Here is a 19,353-nt window from a genome sequence, read left to right on the forward strand (position 1 = left end):
ACAGGAGTCCCATCAGATCCACTGTGACCTCCGCCTCTAGAGCTGCATGCACATGTATACAGTAAAATTCCTTCCTCACAATAGCCCATTAATATCCGATCGGTGGGGGTCCACAGCCCAGGACCCCTGCTGACGGGAGAGGCTGCGGTGCTCAGGCCAGTGCTACCCGCTCGTCTCCAGCCAGAGAGTGAATTGGATGGAGCCGCCCTACAATGGCCAGCACTGTGGCCGGGCCGGACTGACAAGGCCTGTCCAGACAGCTGAATTCAACAGAATCCGCTGCACTACGCTCCGGGCTTCCTGTGCTAACCAGTGACAGCAGCTACGGGAATCAGCTGATCAGCATGGATCCGAGCGCTGGGTCCCCCCATAGGTCGTCAATAGAATATTATTTTTTTTAAACTCCTTGACTCCGCCTTTAAGACAGTGTACCAATTTTTTTTGCCTGCAGAGAAAGAAGAGTATGGAAAATGCCCGACCCCAAGAATGCTACAATTTAGAAAAAAACTCACAGACCCCCAAAAAATGCAGCAAAATTAGTGCAATTTCACACGGGGGAGTGCAATATCAAGCCATGAAACTCGACCTATCGCGCTCGCCAACGTGCGCCGCTCCCGAGGATGAGAGGCGTTTTTGTATTACAAACGCCTGCCATCACTTCAGGGAAGTATCGATCCTAAAAGCCGCAGAGGATCAGCAAGTGTTTCCTATTGTTTTCAATGGGAAACCTTGTACGCTGTGCGATGTTTGTGCCGGCCCCACTGAAAACAATGGGCGAGGCGTTCCAAGCGAATGCCCAAAGACCGGACGTGATCAGTTCTTGCAAGGCGATGCACAAATGTTGTACAGTTTTCGCAGCCGTGTAAGAGCGGCCTCAAGAAAAAAAAATAAATAAAAATCAGTACAAAAACACTGCATGTTTGTAGGGCGCCTCCTTTTGCTGCTGAGCTGCAGCTTTTAATCAGTGTCAAAACAGAGGGGGGAAAAAAACAATGTTTTTGCAAAAAAAAAATAAAATGACCATGTGAACCTCCACCCCATCCCCCACCTTTTTTTTTTTTTTGCACGAGTTTGCCAATACGTAACAATGGGAGCTTTACAAGCAGTGAAACACTATAGGAGTAACAGGGAGGACAGCAGAGCCCCCCCATCCTACTTTATTATCACCGGGTCAAAAAACTTATTTCAGCAGATTTTCTAGACAAGAGCAAGAAAGTCAAATAAAGACAGATGGAACGGAGAGGAAACAGAACATGCAAAGCGGCCAAGGAATGTACGATTAAAAAACAAAAAAAATAAAAAAAAAATCAAAAAGGCCAAAAAAATAAAAATCAAAATCACAAAAATGAAAAAAAGTGCCAAATAAAGAGTTTTACAACTTCGAGCATTCAAGTTAGAACTGTGCAATATTCACTGTCATGAAGGCAATTCTGTACTTCAGTACAACACAGGAGCATGCGTGCACACCGGAGATACAGAGATATGTACAGAGTCGCTGTCCTGTCTGTGGGCTGGGTGCAATACTTGATGCGTCGGCTCGCTGTTATCAGCTCATTCTCCCGTTGCTACAGTATAAAAAGTTTTAAAAACCACATTCTCAGACTTTCCATGGGCGCGGGTGGCGGGGTAGAGGATAAAAAGTACGGTCGGGTCAGTCACCGCTTTCATAGGAGCCGCAGGATCGGGTCGGAGTGGCTTCTGGAGAGTCTCCGGCGTTTCCCGTCACCGGTGGAACACGACGCTTATAAATACTTGGTTTGCAGCAGTTCAGGGATTCATAAATACAGTATGTCTGGAGTCTAAATGTCTCTTCACATGTCACAGGGGTCATCTGGATTTTAGTCTTGACATCATCCACTCCAGTCCTTGACAAAGGCTAAACAGGGAGAAGAAAGCGAGAGGTGAGCGATGGGGAACGTTCACATTCAGGTCCGAATCTGGGAAAGCTGAGTGACAATTATACTGGCGACGCTGCAACTTCCACAGCTTTTCCTGAGGCTGTACTGACAAATTGGATTAGTTATTAGTAGTCCCACTTGCCAAACAGAGATCTGGTATAATGTTAAATAGCGGATAGTAACTAGCGGTCCTGAGGTGTAGCCTCCACTGCGAGTTTAGAGGGGCGGTCTGGGGGCCACCACTGCACTATTCTTTTGGCTCCCATGATGACTTCCTGTTACATGGTCATGTGACCGCTGCAGCCAATTACTGCCTGTAACTCCGGATCAGCTGATAATTCACTGCAGAGGTCACATGACCCTGTGACCAAACATCATTGTTTCAATGTAATGTTTTTAGTCTCCCCAGACCACCCCTTAGACTCTCAGAAGAGGGTGCATGCAAGGCCATTTCCAAGACTTCTTGGCATGGATGTAGGTACAGCAGTAAGGCCGCTTTCACACCTGCATTGGGATCAGTTCGGACTTTCCATTTCTCTGCTCCGTTTTTGTAGGAGGGAAACTAAAATAAAACTGAAAAAAAAAAAAATAGCTTTTCTCCCCATTATTTCAATGGGGTTTAAAAAAGGGAAGTAAACAGACAGGCTCACATTTGCTTCCATTCTGTCAGTTTTCTTGTTTTTCTTGGATCGAAAAATAGCAAAGTCAATTGTGAAAAAAAACCCAAACAACCAAAAACCAATTTTTTCCCTATTTTCCATCAGTCTTTACTAGATCTTCTGTGTTGTTAACGCTGTAACCCTGCAGAGATCTATATATGCGGTGTGTTGCTTGTGTTTTCAGGCTATACACCCACAAAATAAAGTCCAGCCCCTAGTAACCATATAAATGTCTATTTTCATGGAGTATTTATGAATTAAAGGGGTTGTCCAGTCACTGAGAGCTCCAACTGTGTTAAAACAAAAAAAGGGAAGTACTTACCCCTCCTCTGCTGCCACGATCCAGAGCCGTAGCCCCACCGTGGTTCTGATGTCATTATAAGTCACCTGACCACTGTAGCCAATCAGAGGCTACAGCATCCACGCCCTTTATACAGGCATCAGCGCTCACATCCTGGGCGCCATGATGCCAGGAGTTCATAACGCGATGCCCCAGCAGTCAGGTGACTTCCAATGACATTATCAGCAACAACAAACATCGAGACCACAGGAGACCTACAACACTGGACCGCACAGATGGAGCTTGAGGGGTTAATATCCGGTAACCTGACACAACCCCGTTAATAAAAAGGTGCAGTATTTGGGGAATTAATTGTGGTCTGGCACAGAGTTTATTGTAGGTTTGTTACTATAATACACTGCAGCTCCGCTATGCAAAACCTGCAGTGTATTGACCGTGTGAACATATTTTAAGGCCACCTTCACACGGGTCGGAGAAAGCCAACAGATAATCCGCAGCGGCCAAGACCGCACAGAAACGGGGCGAATCTGCTGCAGGTTTCAACCTTTGCAAAATCTGCAACAAAAATCGACACGTTGCAGTTTTAGAATCCGATTATATTTCACATTTACTGCGGATTTTTCCGCTTTGTGCGAACGAGTTTCCTTTTTCGTTCTCATCCACGACTTGTATTGTCAATACGGCAGCGGTAACGGCCTTACGAGCCACAGTAAGTAGTGGCCGATGCCTCACCCCTCTCCGGTGAGCGCGCAGCAGGCTTGGATGTGCCACTGATGATCCTTCACGGACGTCAGCTTCAAGTACTGCGAGATCTCGGCGACGCTCATGCACTCCTTCACATCCTGTTTGTTTGCAAAGACGAGCAGCCCGGCCTTCTTCAGGTCCTGCAAGGTACAAGAGGGATACGATAAAACGGATCCCTTCCATATCCAGACAATACATGTCCCTCTAACCAGCTATTGATTTCACTTGCCCCATTTAACCCCTTGGTGACGCAGCCCATTTTGGACGCAAGGACACAACGATTTTGGGGGGATTTTCATCTTCATTTTTCAAAAGCCATACGTTTTTTCATTTTATGATCGACATGGCGGTATGAGGCCTTGTTGTTTGTATAGCAAGCAACATTTTTTTGAGTGCAATTTTTGGGGTACAAACGGTTTTTTCAATCACTTTTAATGCGGTTTTCGGAAGGCAAAATGAACAAAAAGCACAGTTCTTTTATGGTTTCTTTAAAAATTACTGTTTGTCATTTGGGATTAAACACGTGTTCAAGTCATTGTTTGGGTCGCTACAAATACGACGGTACCTAATGTGAGATTTATTATTTCCTTTTTTTTTTTTTAAAGCTTTAAAAAAAAAAAAAAAAAAAGGGAAAGTGTACAAAAAAAAAAAAGGCCCTTTATTTTTACATTTTTGCACTTTTTATGTCCCTGTAGGGGACTAGAACTTGTGATGCTAGGAATGCTCTAAAAATACAGCAGTATTGCAATGCATTAACATTTATCATAGTGATCACAGGCCATGAAAGACCCAGACGCCATTGTCTGACATCCAGTTGCCACAATTACATGGCAGAAGGCCAACGACATCACAGAAGGAGCTCCCTCAGTCTGTGAAGTCGTTATGTGCTACAGTCATGATCAGTGTATGTAAAGGGGTTAACAGCAGGGATCAGAATCTCCTGCTGCAGCTGTCACAGCAGTGGCAGAGGATTGCGATCTTCCCCCATTGATTTTAATGGGGCCGGAGCCCCTACCGCTGGCCCCATTGAAAACAATGGGAGAACATCACGATCCCCTGCTGTGACAGCTGCAGCAGCGGATTCCTTCAGCGATCCTCTCCCATTACTTTCAATGAGGCTGGCAGCAGCACCAGCCCAATTGAAATCAATGGGCGAAGATCACCATCTCCTACCACGGCTGTGACAGCTACAGCAGGGGATTCCTTCAGCCTTGCTGTGATGCAAGGCAGTTTCACATCCAGGGTCCGACATCGCTCTCGCCAGTGTGCCTGCTGCCGATAGAACGGGCTCAGCTTCTAAGCCCGCGCCATCCATACATACATAGTTCGTAAGGCTGAATGAAGACAATGTCCATCTAGTCCAGCCTGTCTAGCCATAGGATGTAAATATATATCCCTTCGTGGGAACTGCTTTCCAGCCAGGTCATGCATTTGTATCTTGGGACATGAAGGGTTAAACAGTTTCTGGTAACCAAAGCTGACATTTTGCTACAGTTGTATCCAGTCTGCATTCCACATATTAATTGGGTTGTCCAGCACTGAGAGTTGATGCGCTTTCCTCAGGATAGGTCATCAATAGCCAATCAGTGGGGATCTGCTGCCCAAGACCCCTGCAATCACCATTACATGAGAAAACCCTACGTGGTTGGCGGTGAGCCCCCGGCTAGTCCAGCACCGATGACCGGCCTCATTGGAAGTCGCTCCGATCATTGGATTTTCCCATCTAATGTGGATTCACACGGAGACTGGTCCGCGGAAAACATGTCACGTGACTTCATGCCGCTCTCCGCTTCCTGCCTGTATTTTACTAACTGGCTTAGTTATATATGACTCTTCGTAAACCAACAGGCTGCACCGTAAGCCCTAAACACAACCATATCAGCCGGCACTTACCTCATGAGATAACATCTTATAAAGCTCTTCTTTGGTCACGGAGATCCGCTCTCGGTCGGTGCTATCCACAACCACTATTACAAACTGCAAGAGGACAGAAGACACATCAGGGAGTAAAAGACAACAAGCGTGCAACATATGATCGCTTCTAACATGGCGAACATTGGAAGAAAGGCACGTTTATCCGGACGGCAGTGAGCTGCAATACCAGACTTTGGTACTACTCAAAATATGGCGCTGCTAAGGAGGGGTCTCTACTGATCTGATGTTAAAGGGGTTTCAGATTCCAGCACACGCGCCAAAGATTACACAATGCCAGACGGAGCATTCAACAAGCATCACGTCACCAGTGACACGGAGGACTCTGCCCCAGCCGATGTACGGGAACAAGGCTATCATCTACTAAAGAGTTAACAGAATAAAGGTATTTAGACAGTGTAGTGAAAACCATGGAAACTACCCCAAAAACCAAGAGCTTCAAGAAGGGAGACGTCCAGAGACCAAGATACTGACCTCCGGATAGGTCATCAACAGATGATCGCCTGGGTTCGGCTGCTTGGGTTTCCACCAATCAACTAATTGTAGAGGCTGCAGTGTTCGGATGAGCACGGCGGCCTCTTCTCAGGCCTACGATGTTACATTCATTAGTCACAAACTGAGCTGCAATACCAGGTACAAGTGTCCTGGGGTCTCAAACGCCCCCCAACTGCGATGAGATCATGAAGTGCTGTTTAGTTGCCATGGCTGTCTGGGGTCTGCTAAAGGCCCCCAGGGTTGCCATGAGTGATAGACTGCCTGTCAGAAAGCTGTATAATGCAATATACACTATAAGTGATCAAACAATTGCATGTTCAAGTACCCTGTGGGGACTAAAAATGAAAAAAAAAAAAAAGAAAAAAAGTGTACAAATTAGTTTAAAAAGTTTTAATAAATGGTTACAAAAAATTAAAAGGTAATCAAGTAAAAAAAAAACACGAAAAACAATTTCTTAATTTAAAAAAATACATATCATAAATACATATTTAGCATTGCCGCATTCATAAAAGTTTAATCTATCAAAGTAAGGCTGCCTGCACACGGGCGGAAATCCCGCGGCAGGATTATCCGCGGGATTTCTGCCACTGAAAGCCTGCATAGGAGTGCATTACAATATGCACTCCTATGCAGCCGGCCGCGGTTTGGCCGCACGACATGTCGCGCGGCAAACAAACCGCGGCATGTCCTATTTCTGTGCGGGGCTCGCAGAGCCTCGCACAGAAACGTCACTCACCCGGCCGCCGGCTCCGCTCTGCGCATGCGCCGGCACATGAAAAAGCCGGGGCCGCCAGGAGCGGGAGAGTACGTGCTCCTCCCTGCAGGCGCTGGGGTCGGGTCCCGCGGCGAGAATTCTCGCCGCCAAATCCGACCCGCCCGTCTGCAGGTGGCCTAACACATTAAAAAAGTAACACACACAAAAAAATAAATAAATTCCCCGGTCATTAAGACAAAGTCGGCCGGTAAATAAAGGGGCTTAAGAAGCTGCAGAGATAGCGTGTACAAAAGGATCATGTTTCAGGGTCCCTTTAGCCCTGCCGATGTCTCGTTTCCCCGTGCGAGCCACGTCAGCGTTCACTTGGGCAGCCGGTATATACCTCGGTGGCTCGTTCACGGTGATCCACAGGTGTGAGGCTCATCCATCCCCTTTGTGAGCGGCCCCTCAGCATCTACTAAACATGGTCTTAGAAGCCGATCTTACCTCCGTGTTGGTATAATAAGTGTTCCATGAGGAGCGCAGAGATTCCTGACCGCCGATGTCCCACATCAGAAACCTTGTGTTGTTCACCACGATCTCCTCCACATTGCTGCCTATAGTCGGGGACGTGTGGACCACTTCATTCATGGAGCTGGCAAAGAAGAACGACGGTCATAACCGCTCAGACAACAAGCTAAAAGGCCGTCCAGCCCGTCTCCCGCACCATACGGGTAATGTGTGGAGCTCCCAAGTGTGTCCCGGTCTGACCGAGAGTCTCCAGGCCCGAACTCAGAGTATCATACGAACACAATGCACCAGGCTGGGCCTGGAGACCCCAGCCAGGTCGGGACACACTTCATACATTAACCGTAAAGTGCAGAAGACGGGGTGGACGGCCTCTAAGCAAGAGAACGTGGGCTCCACCGCAAACCACAAGAATTCTGACCAAGAGTTGCTGAGGTCACATTCGAGTCACCGTGGAGCCCAAGGAGTAATAAAACACTTAGGATGCACAGATTAACTTTAGTTGACGACTTCGGTGAGATCCTCAGTGGCTACATATTGTTACTTTATACTTTGTATCATCCCGGGTGTAGATGGCTTATTATACTCACACACGCTGACCGGCCCCTTTATTAATGACACTTTGTGTCCTTTTAAAATTGGCGCTTCCCTGTATGGTAATTCTCCCCGTGACCCCGGCGTGCAGCATAATTTCACGTGACAAGTATTTCTGTGGATCAGTTTCAGTGTAAATCCACAGTAGATGGGAGAATCCAGCGATCGGAGCGACTTCCAATGAGGCCGGTCATCGGTGCTAGACTAGCCAGGGCCTCACTGCCAACTGCGGGGGGTTTTCTGATGTAACGGTGTGGAGAGTATACAGAGAATGGCGCGATTGGAGAAAACATGCAGTGAAAGGGGATCCTGTGGACGGAAACAACTCATCACTGAAAGGGGTCGGAGGAGGATGTCAGGAATCGTTCTGACCAACAGGCTGCACGGTCAGCTGAATACAACACTGGAGCTCCAACTAACGTGTCCGAACACACAACTCGCCGTTCCTCCGCACGGATGGTATAACAGCAGATGATCAGCTTCAGCGCCATTCTGTGAGAGAGGCGAGACTCCAGGGTTCAAAAAGAGCACAAAAACAGTATCACTTAGCATCTCCTGGTCAGATGGATGCAGATTTCTGTTGCTGATGGGGGGGATTTTGGCGGAGGCAGCATGAACCGATGACCCCTTCCTGTCAGCTGGTCAGAACGTCATCTAATCTGCGGCAAGTACAGGAAGCTTCCTGTCCGCAGGGGCCGATATTCCTGCAGGATGATTTTATCACCAAGTGGAATCTACACCACAACGAATCGCTGCGGTTCTGAAGGCCAAAGGAGTCCAACGCTGCTAGATGGGGGTCTCTAATAAAGGGTCCGGTCAGCGTATAGTTGGAGGGGCTCTTATTTAAGAGAATAAACACTATTCTGACTTTATAAGAACAGGAGGTGGATAACCAGCGGCGGGCACCACTGAAGCGGACAGCGGTACCCCGGGACACACTGAGGGGGTGAATACTTACAACTGATAGAGAATAGTCGTCTTCCCCGCGTTGTCCAGACCCACAATTATAACTTTGTGCTCTGAAATACAGAAATAACACGTACAATTATATGGATCTTTGTGTGGGGAAGGGGTTAACAGTCATTATAGCACAGCGGAACTGAAGATTTGGGCGAAAGGCCCTAAAGGCAACTGATAACAGCGGTACAAGGATGCAGCAGTATCTTCCCAGCGCGGTTTTTGCTACGATTGCAGCTAAAAACATCCCCAAGTATTTGAATTTTGAAAATATCCCAAACGGCATGTAGACAAGGCAGAGGGGTCCTGCGGGCGGGGCCGGACCGTCTCTGCCAGCTGCATGTATAGACGAGGCAGAGGGGTCTTGTGGGCGAGGCCGGACCGTCTCTGCCAGCTGCATGTATAGACGAGGCAGAGGGGTCTTGTGGGCGAGGCCGGACAGTCTCTGCCAGCTGCATGTATAGACGAAGCAGAGAGGTCCTGCGGGCGGGGCCGGACCGTCTCTGCCAGCTGCATGTATAGACAAGGCAGAGGGGTCCGTTGGGCGGGCCAGACTGTGTCTGCCAGCTGCATGTATAGACAAGGCAGAGGGGTCCTGTGGGCGGGGCCGGACCGTCTCTGCCAGCTGCATGTATAGACGAGGCAGAGGGGTCCGTTGGGCGGGCCGGACCGTCTCTGCCAGCTGCATGTATAGACGAGGCAGAGGGGTCTTGTGGGCGGGGCCGGACAGTCTCTGCCAGCTGCATGTATAGACGAGGCATAGGGGTCCAGTGGGCGGGGCCGAGCAGTCTCTGCCAGCTGCATGCATAGACGAGGCAGAGGGGTCTTGTGGGCGGGGCCGGACAGTCTCTGCCAGCTGCACGTATAGACGAGGCAGAGAGGTCCTGTGGGCGAGGCCGGACAGTCTCTGCCAGCTGCACGTATAGACGAGGCAGAGAGGTCCTGTGGGCGAGGCCGGACCGTCTCTGCCAGCTGCATGTAGAGACGAGGCAGAAGGGTCCGTTGGGCGGGGCCGGACCGTCTCTGCCAGCTGCATGTATAGACGAGGCATAGGGGTCCAGTGGGCGGGGCCGAGCAGTCTCTGCCAGCTGCATGTATAGACGAGGCATAGGGGTCCAGTGGGCGGGGCCGAGCAGTCTCTGCCAGCTGCATGTATAGACGAGGCATAGGGGTCCTGTGGGCGGGGCCGAGCAGTCTCTGCCAGCTGCATGCATAGACGAGGCAGAGGGGTCTTGTGGGCGGGGCCGGACAGTCTCTGCCAGCTGCATGTATAGACGAGGCAGAGAGGTCCTGTGGGCGAGGCCGGACAGTCTCTGCCAGCTGCATGTATAGACGAGGCAGAGAGGTCCTGTGGGCGAGGCCGGACAGTCTCTGCCAGCTGCATGTATAGACGAGGCAGAGAGGTCCTGTGGGCGAGGCCGGACAGTCTCTGCCAGCTGCATGTATAGACGAGGCAGAGAGGTCCTGTGGGCGAGGCCGGACTGTCTCTGCCAGCTGCATGTAGAGACGAGGCAGAAGGGTCCGTTGGGCGGGGCCGGACCGTCTCTGCCAGCTGCATGCACAGACGAAGCAGAGGGGTCCATTGGGCGGGGCCAGACCGTCTCTGCCAGCTGCATGTACAGACGAGGCAGAGGGGTCCGTTGGGCGGGGCCGGACCGTCTCTGCCAGCTGCATGCACAGACGAAGCAGAGGGGTCCGTTGGGCGGGGCCGGACCGTATCTGCCAGCTGCATGTACAGACGAGGCAGAGGGGTCCGTTGGGCGGGGCCAGACCGTCTCTACCAGCTGCATGTACAAACGAGGCAGAGGGGTCCGTTGGGCGGGCCGGACCGTCTCTGCCAGCTGCATGTACAGACGAGGCAGAGGGGTCCGTTGGGCGGGGCCGGACCGTCTCTGCCAGCTGCATGTACAGACGAGGCAGAGGGGTCCGTTGGGCGGGGCCAGACCGTCTCTGCCAGCTGCATGTACAGACGAGGCAGAGGGGTCTGCTGGGCGAGGCCGGACCGTCTCTTCCAGCTGCATGTATAGACGAAGCAGAGGGGTCCATTGGGCGGGGCTGGACAGTGTCTGCCAGCTACACGTAGACGAGACAGAAGGGTCCGCTGGGTGGTCCAAACAGCCTCTGCCAGCTGCATGTATAGACGAGGCAGAGGGGTCCGCTTGGCGGGCAGGACTGTTTCTGTCAGCTGCATGTATAGACGAGGCAGAGAGGTCCTGTGGGCGAGGCCGGACAGTCTCTGCCAGCTGCATGTATAGACGAGGCAGAGAGGTCCTGTGGGCGAGGCCGGACCGTCTCTGCCAGCTGCATGTATAGACGAGGCAGAGAGGTCCTGTGGGCGAGGCCGGACCGTCTCTGCCAGCTGCATGTATAGACGAGGCAGAGAGGTCCTGTGGGCGAGGCCGGACCGTCTCTGCCAGCTGCATGTATAGACGAGGCAGAGAGGTCCTGTGGGCGAGGCCGGACCGTCTCTGCCAGCTGCATGTAGAGACGAGGCAGAAGGGTCCGTTGGGCGGGGCCGGACCGTCTCTGCCAGCTGCATGCACAGACGAAGCAGAGGGGTCCATTGGGCGGGGCCAGACCGTCTCTGCCAGCTGCATGTACAGACGAGGCAGAGGGGTCCGTTGGGCGGGGCCAGACCGTCTCTACCAGCTGCATGTACAAACGAGGCAGAGGGGTCCGTTGGGCGGGGCCGGACCGTCTCTGCCAGCTGCATGCACAGACGAAGCAGAGGGGTCCGTTGGGCGGGGCCGGACCGTATCTGCCAGCTGCATGTACAGACGAGGCAGAGGGGTCCGTTGGGCGGGGCTGGACAGTCTCTGCCAGCTGCACGTAGACGAGGCAGAAGGGTCCGCTGGGTGGTCCAGACAGCCTCTGCCAGCTGCATGTATAGACGAGGCAGAGGGGTCCGCTGGGCGGGCAGGGCTGTTTCTGTCAGCTGCATATATTAATGAAAAGCCCGTCCCGCCAGCCGCCTCTGACATGGAGGACCTTGTAGGCGTCAACCACGCATCTTGTGCGTGCATCGTACGATCGGATACAGACGCATGCGCAGATCAACCATCTACATCATGAGATTTCCGCAGCGCCATCTAGATTATGGGCTGCTTATACTGGATAGAAGCCTATGCCTTAACCCCTTAAGGAAGGGGCCCATTTTTTGTTTTTTCCTTGCTACTTTTAAAAAAATCATAACTCTTATTTATTCCCCGATCTGGGTGTCTGAGGGCCGGTTACATTTTTTTTCGGAGACAGGGTGACCCAAAAAAGTGCAGTTCTAACGTGCAGGAAAAATAATGCGCTACTTTGATAGATCCGACTTTTAAGGACCCAGCGATACCAAAATTTGTCTTTGCGTTGTTTTATTATGAAAAAAGTTGTTTTTTTTTCCAAAAACTTAATTATATTTTTAATTATTAACAAAATTTCTTTAAACTGATTTTTACGGTTTCTTTTTTTTTTAGCCCCTGTACGGGACATGAACTTGTGAAGGTTTGATCGCTCCAGCAGTATGATGTAGTACTATAGTATTACATTATATCGAAATCTGACAGACAATCTATCAAGCCATGCCACATATGTGGTTTGATAGCCAATCTGCAATGGCAGCCCTGGGGACTTTTAGAAGGCCCCCAGCTGCCATGGCAACTGATCGACACCCCACTATTTCAGAATTGACAGCGGCATTTAAAGGGATAACTGACGGGATCAGCGTGAATGCTGATTGCAGCTGCTGCCAGCCATAAGAAACAGATGATACCTGCATTGTATGGAGCAGGATCGGCTCCTGATCCCCTCCATAAAAACCTTAACCTCCATGATGTAACTGTACCTCATGGAGCATTGCCAAATTTTGGAAATCTGGTATCTGTCACTTTAAAAGAGAATCTCTCCGTAAAGGTTTGACCCGTCCAAATAATCCTGATATTGTTCTTTCATCACGTTATACTTTATTTATGTGGTAAACGTAGACGGATACGATTTGCATGATACATTCTGTCAAAATTCTGTGAGAAGCTGGATGGCCGTATCCACAAATTATCACCTACCGGGCCGTTCTGACAAGACTGTTAGGGGGTGTTGGGACCAGTGGATAGGGGCACACAAGGTGACCGGGCTCATGACGCCCCCTACAGACCACCAGTAGAGAGGAGCGTCTGACCAGACTGTTAGGAGGTGTTGGGACCAGTGGATGTGTGAGGACACACAAGGTGACCGGGCTCAGGGCGCCCCCTACAGATCACCAGTAGAGAGGAGCGTCTGACCAGACTGTTAGGAGGTGTTGGGACCAGTGGATGGAGCACACAAGGTGACCGGGCTCAGGACGCCCCCTACAGATCACCAGTAGAGAGGAGCGTCTGATAGGAGGATTAGCTAACACAAGGGAAGAGAGTATTCAAAAAGATCTAGACAAGCTTGCACAGTGGGCGACGACTAACAGAATGGTATTTAACAAGGAGAAATGCAAAGTCCTACATCTGGGCACGAAAAATGAAGAAAGCACATACAGAATGGGAGGAATTGGGCTAAGCAGCACATGTGAGAAAGACTTGGGTATACTAACAGATCAGACTGAACATGAGTCAACAATGTGATGCAGCAGCCAAAAGAGAGAAGAGAAGCATAGAGTCTAGATCACGTGAGGTCATTATCCCCTCTACTCTTCCTTAGTCAGACCTCATCTAGAATACTGGGTCCAGTTCTCGGCACCCTGTTTTAAAGGAGATGTCCCGAGGCAGCAAGTGGGTCTATACACTTCTGTATGGCCATATTAATGCACTTTGTAATGTACATTGTGCATTAATTATGAGCCATACAGAAGTTATAAAAAGTTTTATACTTACCTGCTCCGTTGCTGGCGTCCTCGTCTCCATGGTGCCGACTAATTTTCGCCCTCCGATGGCCAAATTAGCCGCGCTTGCGCAGTCCGGGTCTTCTCCTCTTCTCTATGGGGCTCCGTGTAGCTCCGCCCCGTCACGTGCCGATTCCAGCCAATCAGGAGGCTGGAATCGGCAATGGACCGCACAGAAGCCCTGCGGTCCATGAAGACAGAGGATCCCGGCGGCCATCTTCAGCAGGTGAGTATGAAGACGCCGGACCGCCGGGATTCAGGTAAGCGCTGTGCGGGTGGTTTTTTTAACCCCTGCATCGGGGTTGTCTCGCGCCGAACGGGGGGGGGGGTTTAAAAAAAAAAAACCCCGTTTCGGCGCGGGACAACCCCTTTAAATAAGACAGACAAACTGGAACAAGTTCAGACAAGAGTTACCAGGATGGTGAGCGGTCTGCAAATCATGTCCGATGAGGAACGGTTAAAGGATCTGGGAATGTTTAGCTTGCAGAAGAGAAGGCTGAGAGGAGACTTAATAGCTGTCTACAAATATCTGAAGGGCTGTCACAGTGCAGAGAGATCAGCCCTATTCTCATCTGCACAAGGAAAGACTAGAAGCAATGGGATGAAACTGAAAGGGAGGAGACACAGATTAGATATTAGACAGTGAGGGGGATCAATGAGTGGAACAGGTTACCACAGGAGGTGGGGAGTTCTCCTTCAATGGAAGTGTTCAAACAAAGGCTGGACAGACATCTGTCTGGGATGATTTAGTGATCCTGCACTGAGCAGGGGGTTGGACCCGATGACCCTGGAGGTCCCTTCCAACTCCACCATTCTAGGATTCTATGATTCCATGATCGTCCGACAAGCACCAGCAGGTCCAACTGTTTTGTTGTCAGTCATCCAGAGACAGGGGGCGCCATCACACTCACCAACAGACACAACCTCATCCATCATAGACAGATCTTTCTTAAACACTCACTGCATACGCTGAACTCCATGGAGTGGGACGCCTGCGGGGGAACTTATTGTGACGGTCATCCCCTCTATCATATTTCTACATATTTCTGTATAAAGCAGCCGGATGAAATCTCCGTCCCCGCGCCACCGGCAGGAGGTTCTGGACCCGAACACCGGTTTAGTTTCTACATTGCTCCGGTTGCTCGGCTCTGCACGGCGTCCCGGAAGTAACAGAGTATATATACAGACACACGTGACGGATATCGCTGCATCTGGAAAAGTCCAAACTAATAAAAATATAGATTATTTATCCTCCACGGTGGGCGGACACTTTCTAGAGGTTTCCAATACATTTTACGGTACAACCCCCCCCCCCCCCCCCCCAAAACAACTTATCCCACAAAGAGGAAATAAACGTTATTAGCTTATTGCTCTGAAACACGAGTGACGTCACCTGTTGGCGGCCCGGCCGCGGTGCCGCGGTCTGTATATGGCTTCTATATAGTTTTGGACAAACTCTGTAAGGGATAGAGGACAGCAGAACGCAGCGGGCAGATATAAGAAGGTGACACACGGCTGCGGGACCCGCCGACACATCGCTCTGCAGCGGAGCTGGGAACCAACAAGACTCTTTTCTGCCAACCGGCTGCAGACCGGCACATTGTGGTCCTTCTATGTGACGACTGTGGCCGCAGCACAACCCACCCCCACCCCACCCGCCGCACGCCAACGGCAGAAGGGGCTCAGATACGCTTTCACTATGAAGCTCTATTACAGTGTAATGACACCCGAGAGCAAACAGTGAATCATTAATGGCAGCGGCCCTGCAGACCGTCGCACCCGCCGGCAGGCCTTCTCCACGCAGCGATCATCGCTCAGGACTGCAGGAATCAGTAAATAACTGTTCCACGTAAACGCCGGCAGACCGAACGATAATTCCCGCGCCGATCAGTTTCTGCGAGTATAAAACCCAAATGACAAACGGCCCGTGTGACCCGGCCATCGGCCCTCTACGAACAACAGCCCGTTTACCGAGAATGGCGGCGAACGGCCCGTGTGACCCGGCCATCGGCCCTCTACGGACAGCCGCCCGTTTACCGAGAATGGCGGCCGGAATGATCCGCGACCCGCTGCGCCTCCATCCACTGAGCGGCACCGACTCCTTGTGAATGGGCAGGAAGGATCATCGCCGGGACGGCAGAATAAGGTTACTGCAAATTTGAGCGCATATTCAGATGCAGGACTTGCGCCATTTTTGCATTCCACTGAACACTATGGAAGTCGGCCCCGCGGTTCATTCAGCGGACTTCTGTGTTGCAGAAAAAAAAAAAGAATTGACCCGTCCATCCGTGACGCAAGTTCTGAAACCGCACGCGAACGTGGACTGCGTTTACAGCCACATGCGGATCCGCATGAACATCCGCAGCAGAACGGAGCGGCTCCGCGCATCAATGGGTCAGATCTGCATCGGGGCTATCAGACGTACATCTGACACTTCGATGGCGGTGAGTGAGGAACAGCGGTCACTTCACACGGGGAATCCCAGCCCAACGTAAGGAGCGCGGACAGACGAGTGATCAGCCAGCGCTTGTTTACATGAGCAACAACCGAAACAGGACAAGTGTCGCCCCCTAGGCCGGCTGCATAGCTGGCTGTTCACACAGGGGAGGAATAGGACAAGCAGACGGGGGTCCGAGTGCTGCCAATGGGGGTTACACCCGGGTCACCCAGGCGGCCGTGTGAATACATTGCAAATATCGACCAGCAGATTTTAAAGGGATTTTCTACACAAAATACCACTGATGATGATGATGATGTGTCCTCGGGGTCCGTCGCTCGGACCCCCCCCCCCCCCAGCCGATCAGCAGAACTGCCTGTTCCGCTACACACTGGAGCGCAGCTGCCAGATTTCAACAAGACCCCAGCCTGCAGTACAAGCAATGGCCACTACACAAGGGTCGGAGCAGTAACTCCACTCTGACTGCTGTGTGTAGCGGGGATGACAGCGGACGCACACTCAGCTGATTGGCCGGGATCTGGAGCGGCGGACGCAGCCAACCAGCTATTGATGACAGATCCTGAGGATACATCAGCCATGGTATTTTACCAGGGGGGGGGGGGGGGGGGGGGGGGGGAGGGGGAGCCCGACACGTCCCATTTTTGTACAGTTTTCTAACTAAAATTCCCATTCAGGTCAATGGGGGGGGGGATAAAGAAATACAGACCCCAATCCCGCGACGCCACCGTATTTTTCACACGTAATATCCACGGGGATAATATTTTATAGCCGAGAATATTGCGCACGTTCCGTGCGTTGCGAAGTGTATTAACCCCTTGTTTCCGGTGGGTTAATTTACACAGTGCGAAAAACAACCACCCCCATCGGGATGGAAAAACGGAAGCCGGTTCTATTCAAGCGTGAGAACAGCCCCGCAGCCTGTAGCGTCTCGTACAGGCGGCCGTCCGTACGTGTTACACCCAAGAATCTCCGGCGCAGTCGCTGGTAAATACAGCCGGAGGACCGCGGAGGTCGAGGGAACCGCAATCAGCGGGGGGTTTCCACCAAACATGTCAGTTCTCCTGCGGACCCCCACGATCCTGAGGCGCCAATATGGTGGACACCGCCGCTCTGTTCACTTCCATGGGATCGAGGGAGATTGGCGCTCGGATCGATGCAGACGCACCACCATTCACAGGCGGCGCCGTTCTGCGGATCACGGCGGGTCCCGGCAGATGGACGCCCGTTCCCCGGAACCCGTAATCCGCCCGCTGCAGTGAGGGCGCCGTTACCTGCCGCTAAACGGGGCAACAAGCCATGGAATCCACCGCCGCCACCACAGCTGATTGCGCTTCATTCTTTTCCCGCTTAGGAGTCAATACAGATATGAGAATTGCGCAGTGCTGGTCGCGTGCCGGGAAAGACTCACTGCCGTATCAGACCGCCCTCGCACGCCAACCGCGGCCAAACATGGCGGTCGTGCCGGGACTTGTGGTGAAACCCAAACTTAGGATGGGAAATATCGTTCAACGACCGCCGCGACCATATACAGCAGGAGCGCTCAGCCGCAAGTCGCACCGGGAGTCGTAGTCCCCCACCGTCTGGCGCTACACGAGTCTCGCTGGGAGTTGTAGTCCCACACCAGCTGGCACTGTACGAGGCATGCTGGGAGTTGTAGTCCCACACCAGCTGGCGCTGTATGAGTCTCGCTGGGAGTTGTAGTCCCCCAGCGTCTGGCGCTATACGAGTCTCGCTGGGAGTTGTAGTCCCACACCAGCTGGCGCTGTACGAGGCATGCTGGGAGTTGTAGTCCCACACCAGCTCACCACTTACCCTGGTGGCTGAATAGCCTCCATATCTTGGTGAATAGGATCCCCATGGCGCTCCTGTCAAGCCGCTTCACAGTCCGGGCTGCCGCCGCGCATCTCTAGGCGCCCCTCACGGCCGCCGGTCACTCACTGCCCGACTCTCATCTGACACACTGGTCGCACAGCTGGGCACGTCAGCCGGGAGCGCCCCGCACCGCCCCGCCGACACTCCGCTCCTCCCCCCAGTGTCCTCCGTGCTGGAGACATTTTTCTGACGTCCGTCGCATTAGATTCTGCAGGGATTGGTCTCCGACAAGATGGCGGCTCCCGTTCAGTTTCAGGCGCCTTAGAGGAGACATGAAATTATGTTCCGTCTTCATGGACGGGGGAAAAGTGAGAGCTATAATGGAGTGATTAGGACTTCCTACGAGGCGGTTTACAAGAGTGTCTGCTGGCTAACAGCTGGCAATTGTAGGATTGGCCTCCTGTGTTTACAATGTAAGTGGTGCGGCCTGCAGCGACCAATCAGAAGCCAGATGTCATTTATCCAGTGGAGGTTACAAGATGACAGCTGTGATCTGATTGGTTGCTAGGGCCGGCCACAAGTGGTGCAAATAATTAGCTCCCTGGTGACGCAGCCCTCTTTAGTTTAGCGCTGCGGAATAAGTTGGCGCTATACAAATAAAGATTATTATTATTATTAACCACCACATTCTCAGTCATCGGTCGTTTGAGGGCTTGTGTTTATTCCGCAGGTCGGGTTTAGGGCTCTTACACGCAGCTGAATTACTAAAAAACGCAATTATTAGAACCAATGGATTCCTATGGAAACGTTCAGATAAAAAAGGATGTTCAATCACGCAAAAAAAACGTGCAGCTAAAAAGAAATTCACGCAACGCAAATCCCCTGCTGTGTGAAACGCCCTGAGGCATCCCTGGGGCGCGAGGTGCGGGAGCTCCCATAGACTCCTATGGCAGCTGGACAAAAAGGGCGGAGGGAGTGAGTGCCGCCGCGCCGCTAAACCCAGAAGCACGTTTTAAATGTTGCACTGTACGCTCCTGTTAGTCCCCGCGGGGATGAGATATCTCCCTGGGGTTCTCCTCATCTCCAGAGGGCTGAGGGGATATTCCCGCAGCGGGAGGAAGAGAGAGCAAAATGAAGGGAGTCCCCATGGAACCCCCTTCATCACTGGGGACTCCCTTCATCTCTGCAGGGTGGGAGGGATTCAATACTGCAGGGAGAAAGGGATTCACCAGCAGCACAATGCTGGGGTTTCCCTGGAGGGGGGAAGGAAATCCATAGCAGGGGGATGCCAGTATTCCTCTGCAGGGGAGAATAATCCCAGCAGCAGGGGAATCCCTTATTCTCCCCTGCAAGGAAACCCCGATATCGCATTGCTGGGGATTTCCTTCTTTTTTCCCTGGAGGTGAAGCTCTCTCTCCTGCCAGCGGAGGTA

The 19,353-nt window shown here is 51.7% G+C and overlaps 1 protein-coding gene across 1 annotated transcript; it reads right to left on the bottom strand.

Annotated features, from left to right (window-relative positions):
* Positions 1 to 1,122: 1,122 nt before the first annotated feature.
* Positions 1,123 to 18,094, bottom strand: ARL5A (ADP ribosylation factor like GTPase 5A). The gene is made up of 6 exons (XM_066575226.1): positions 17,922 to 18,094; positions 8,804 to 8,864; positions 7,231 to 7,378; positions 5,496 to 5,579; positions 3,591 to 3,742; positions 1,123 to 1,876 (listed from the first exon to the last, which is right to left on the bottom strand). Exons 1-6 carry the CDS (start codon positions 17,965 to 17,967, stop codon positions 1,828 to 1,830), a joined length of 540 nt encoding a protein of 179 aa, XP_066431323.1. The 5' UTR covers positions 17,968 to 18,094; the 3' UTR covers positions 1,123 to 1,827.
* Positions 18,095 to 19,353: the final 1,259 nt, after the last annotated feature.

This window comes from Eleutherodactylus coqui, chromosome 8 (genome assembly GCF_035609145.1).
Source record: "Eleutherodactylus coqui strain aEleCoq1 chromosome 8, aEleCoq1.hap1, whole genome shotgun sequence".
In the NCBI taxonomy this organism is placed as follows: domain Eukaryota; kingdom Metazoa; phylum Chordata; class Amphibia; order Anura; family Eleutherodactylidae; genus Eleutherodactylus; species Eleutherodactylus coqui.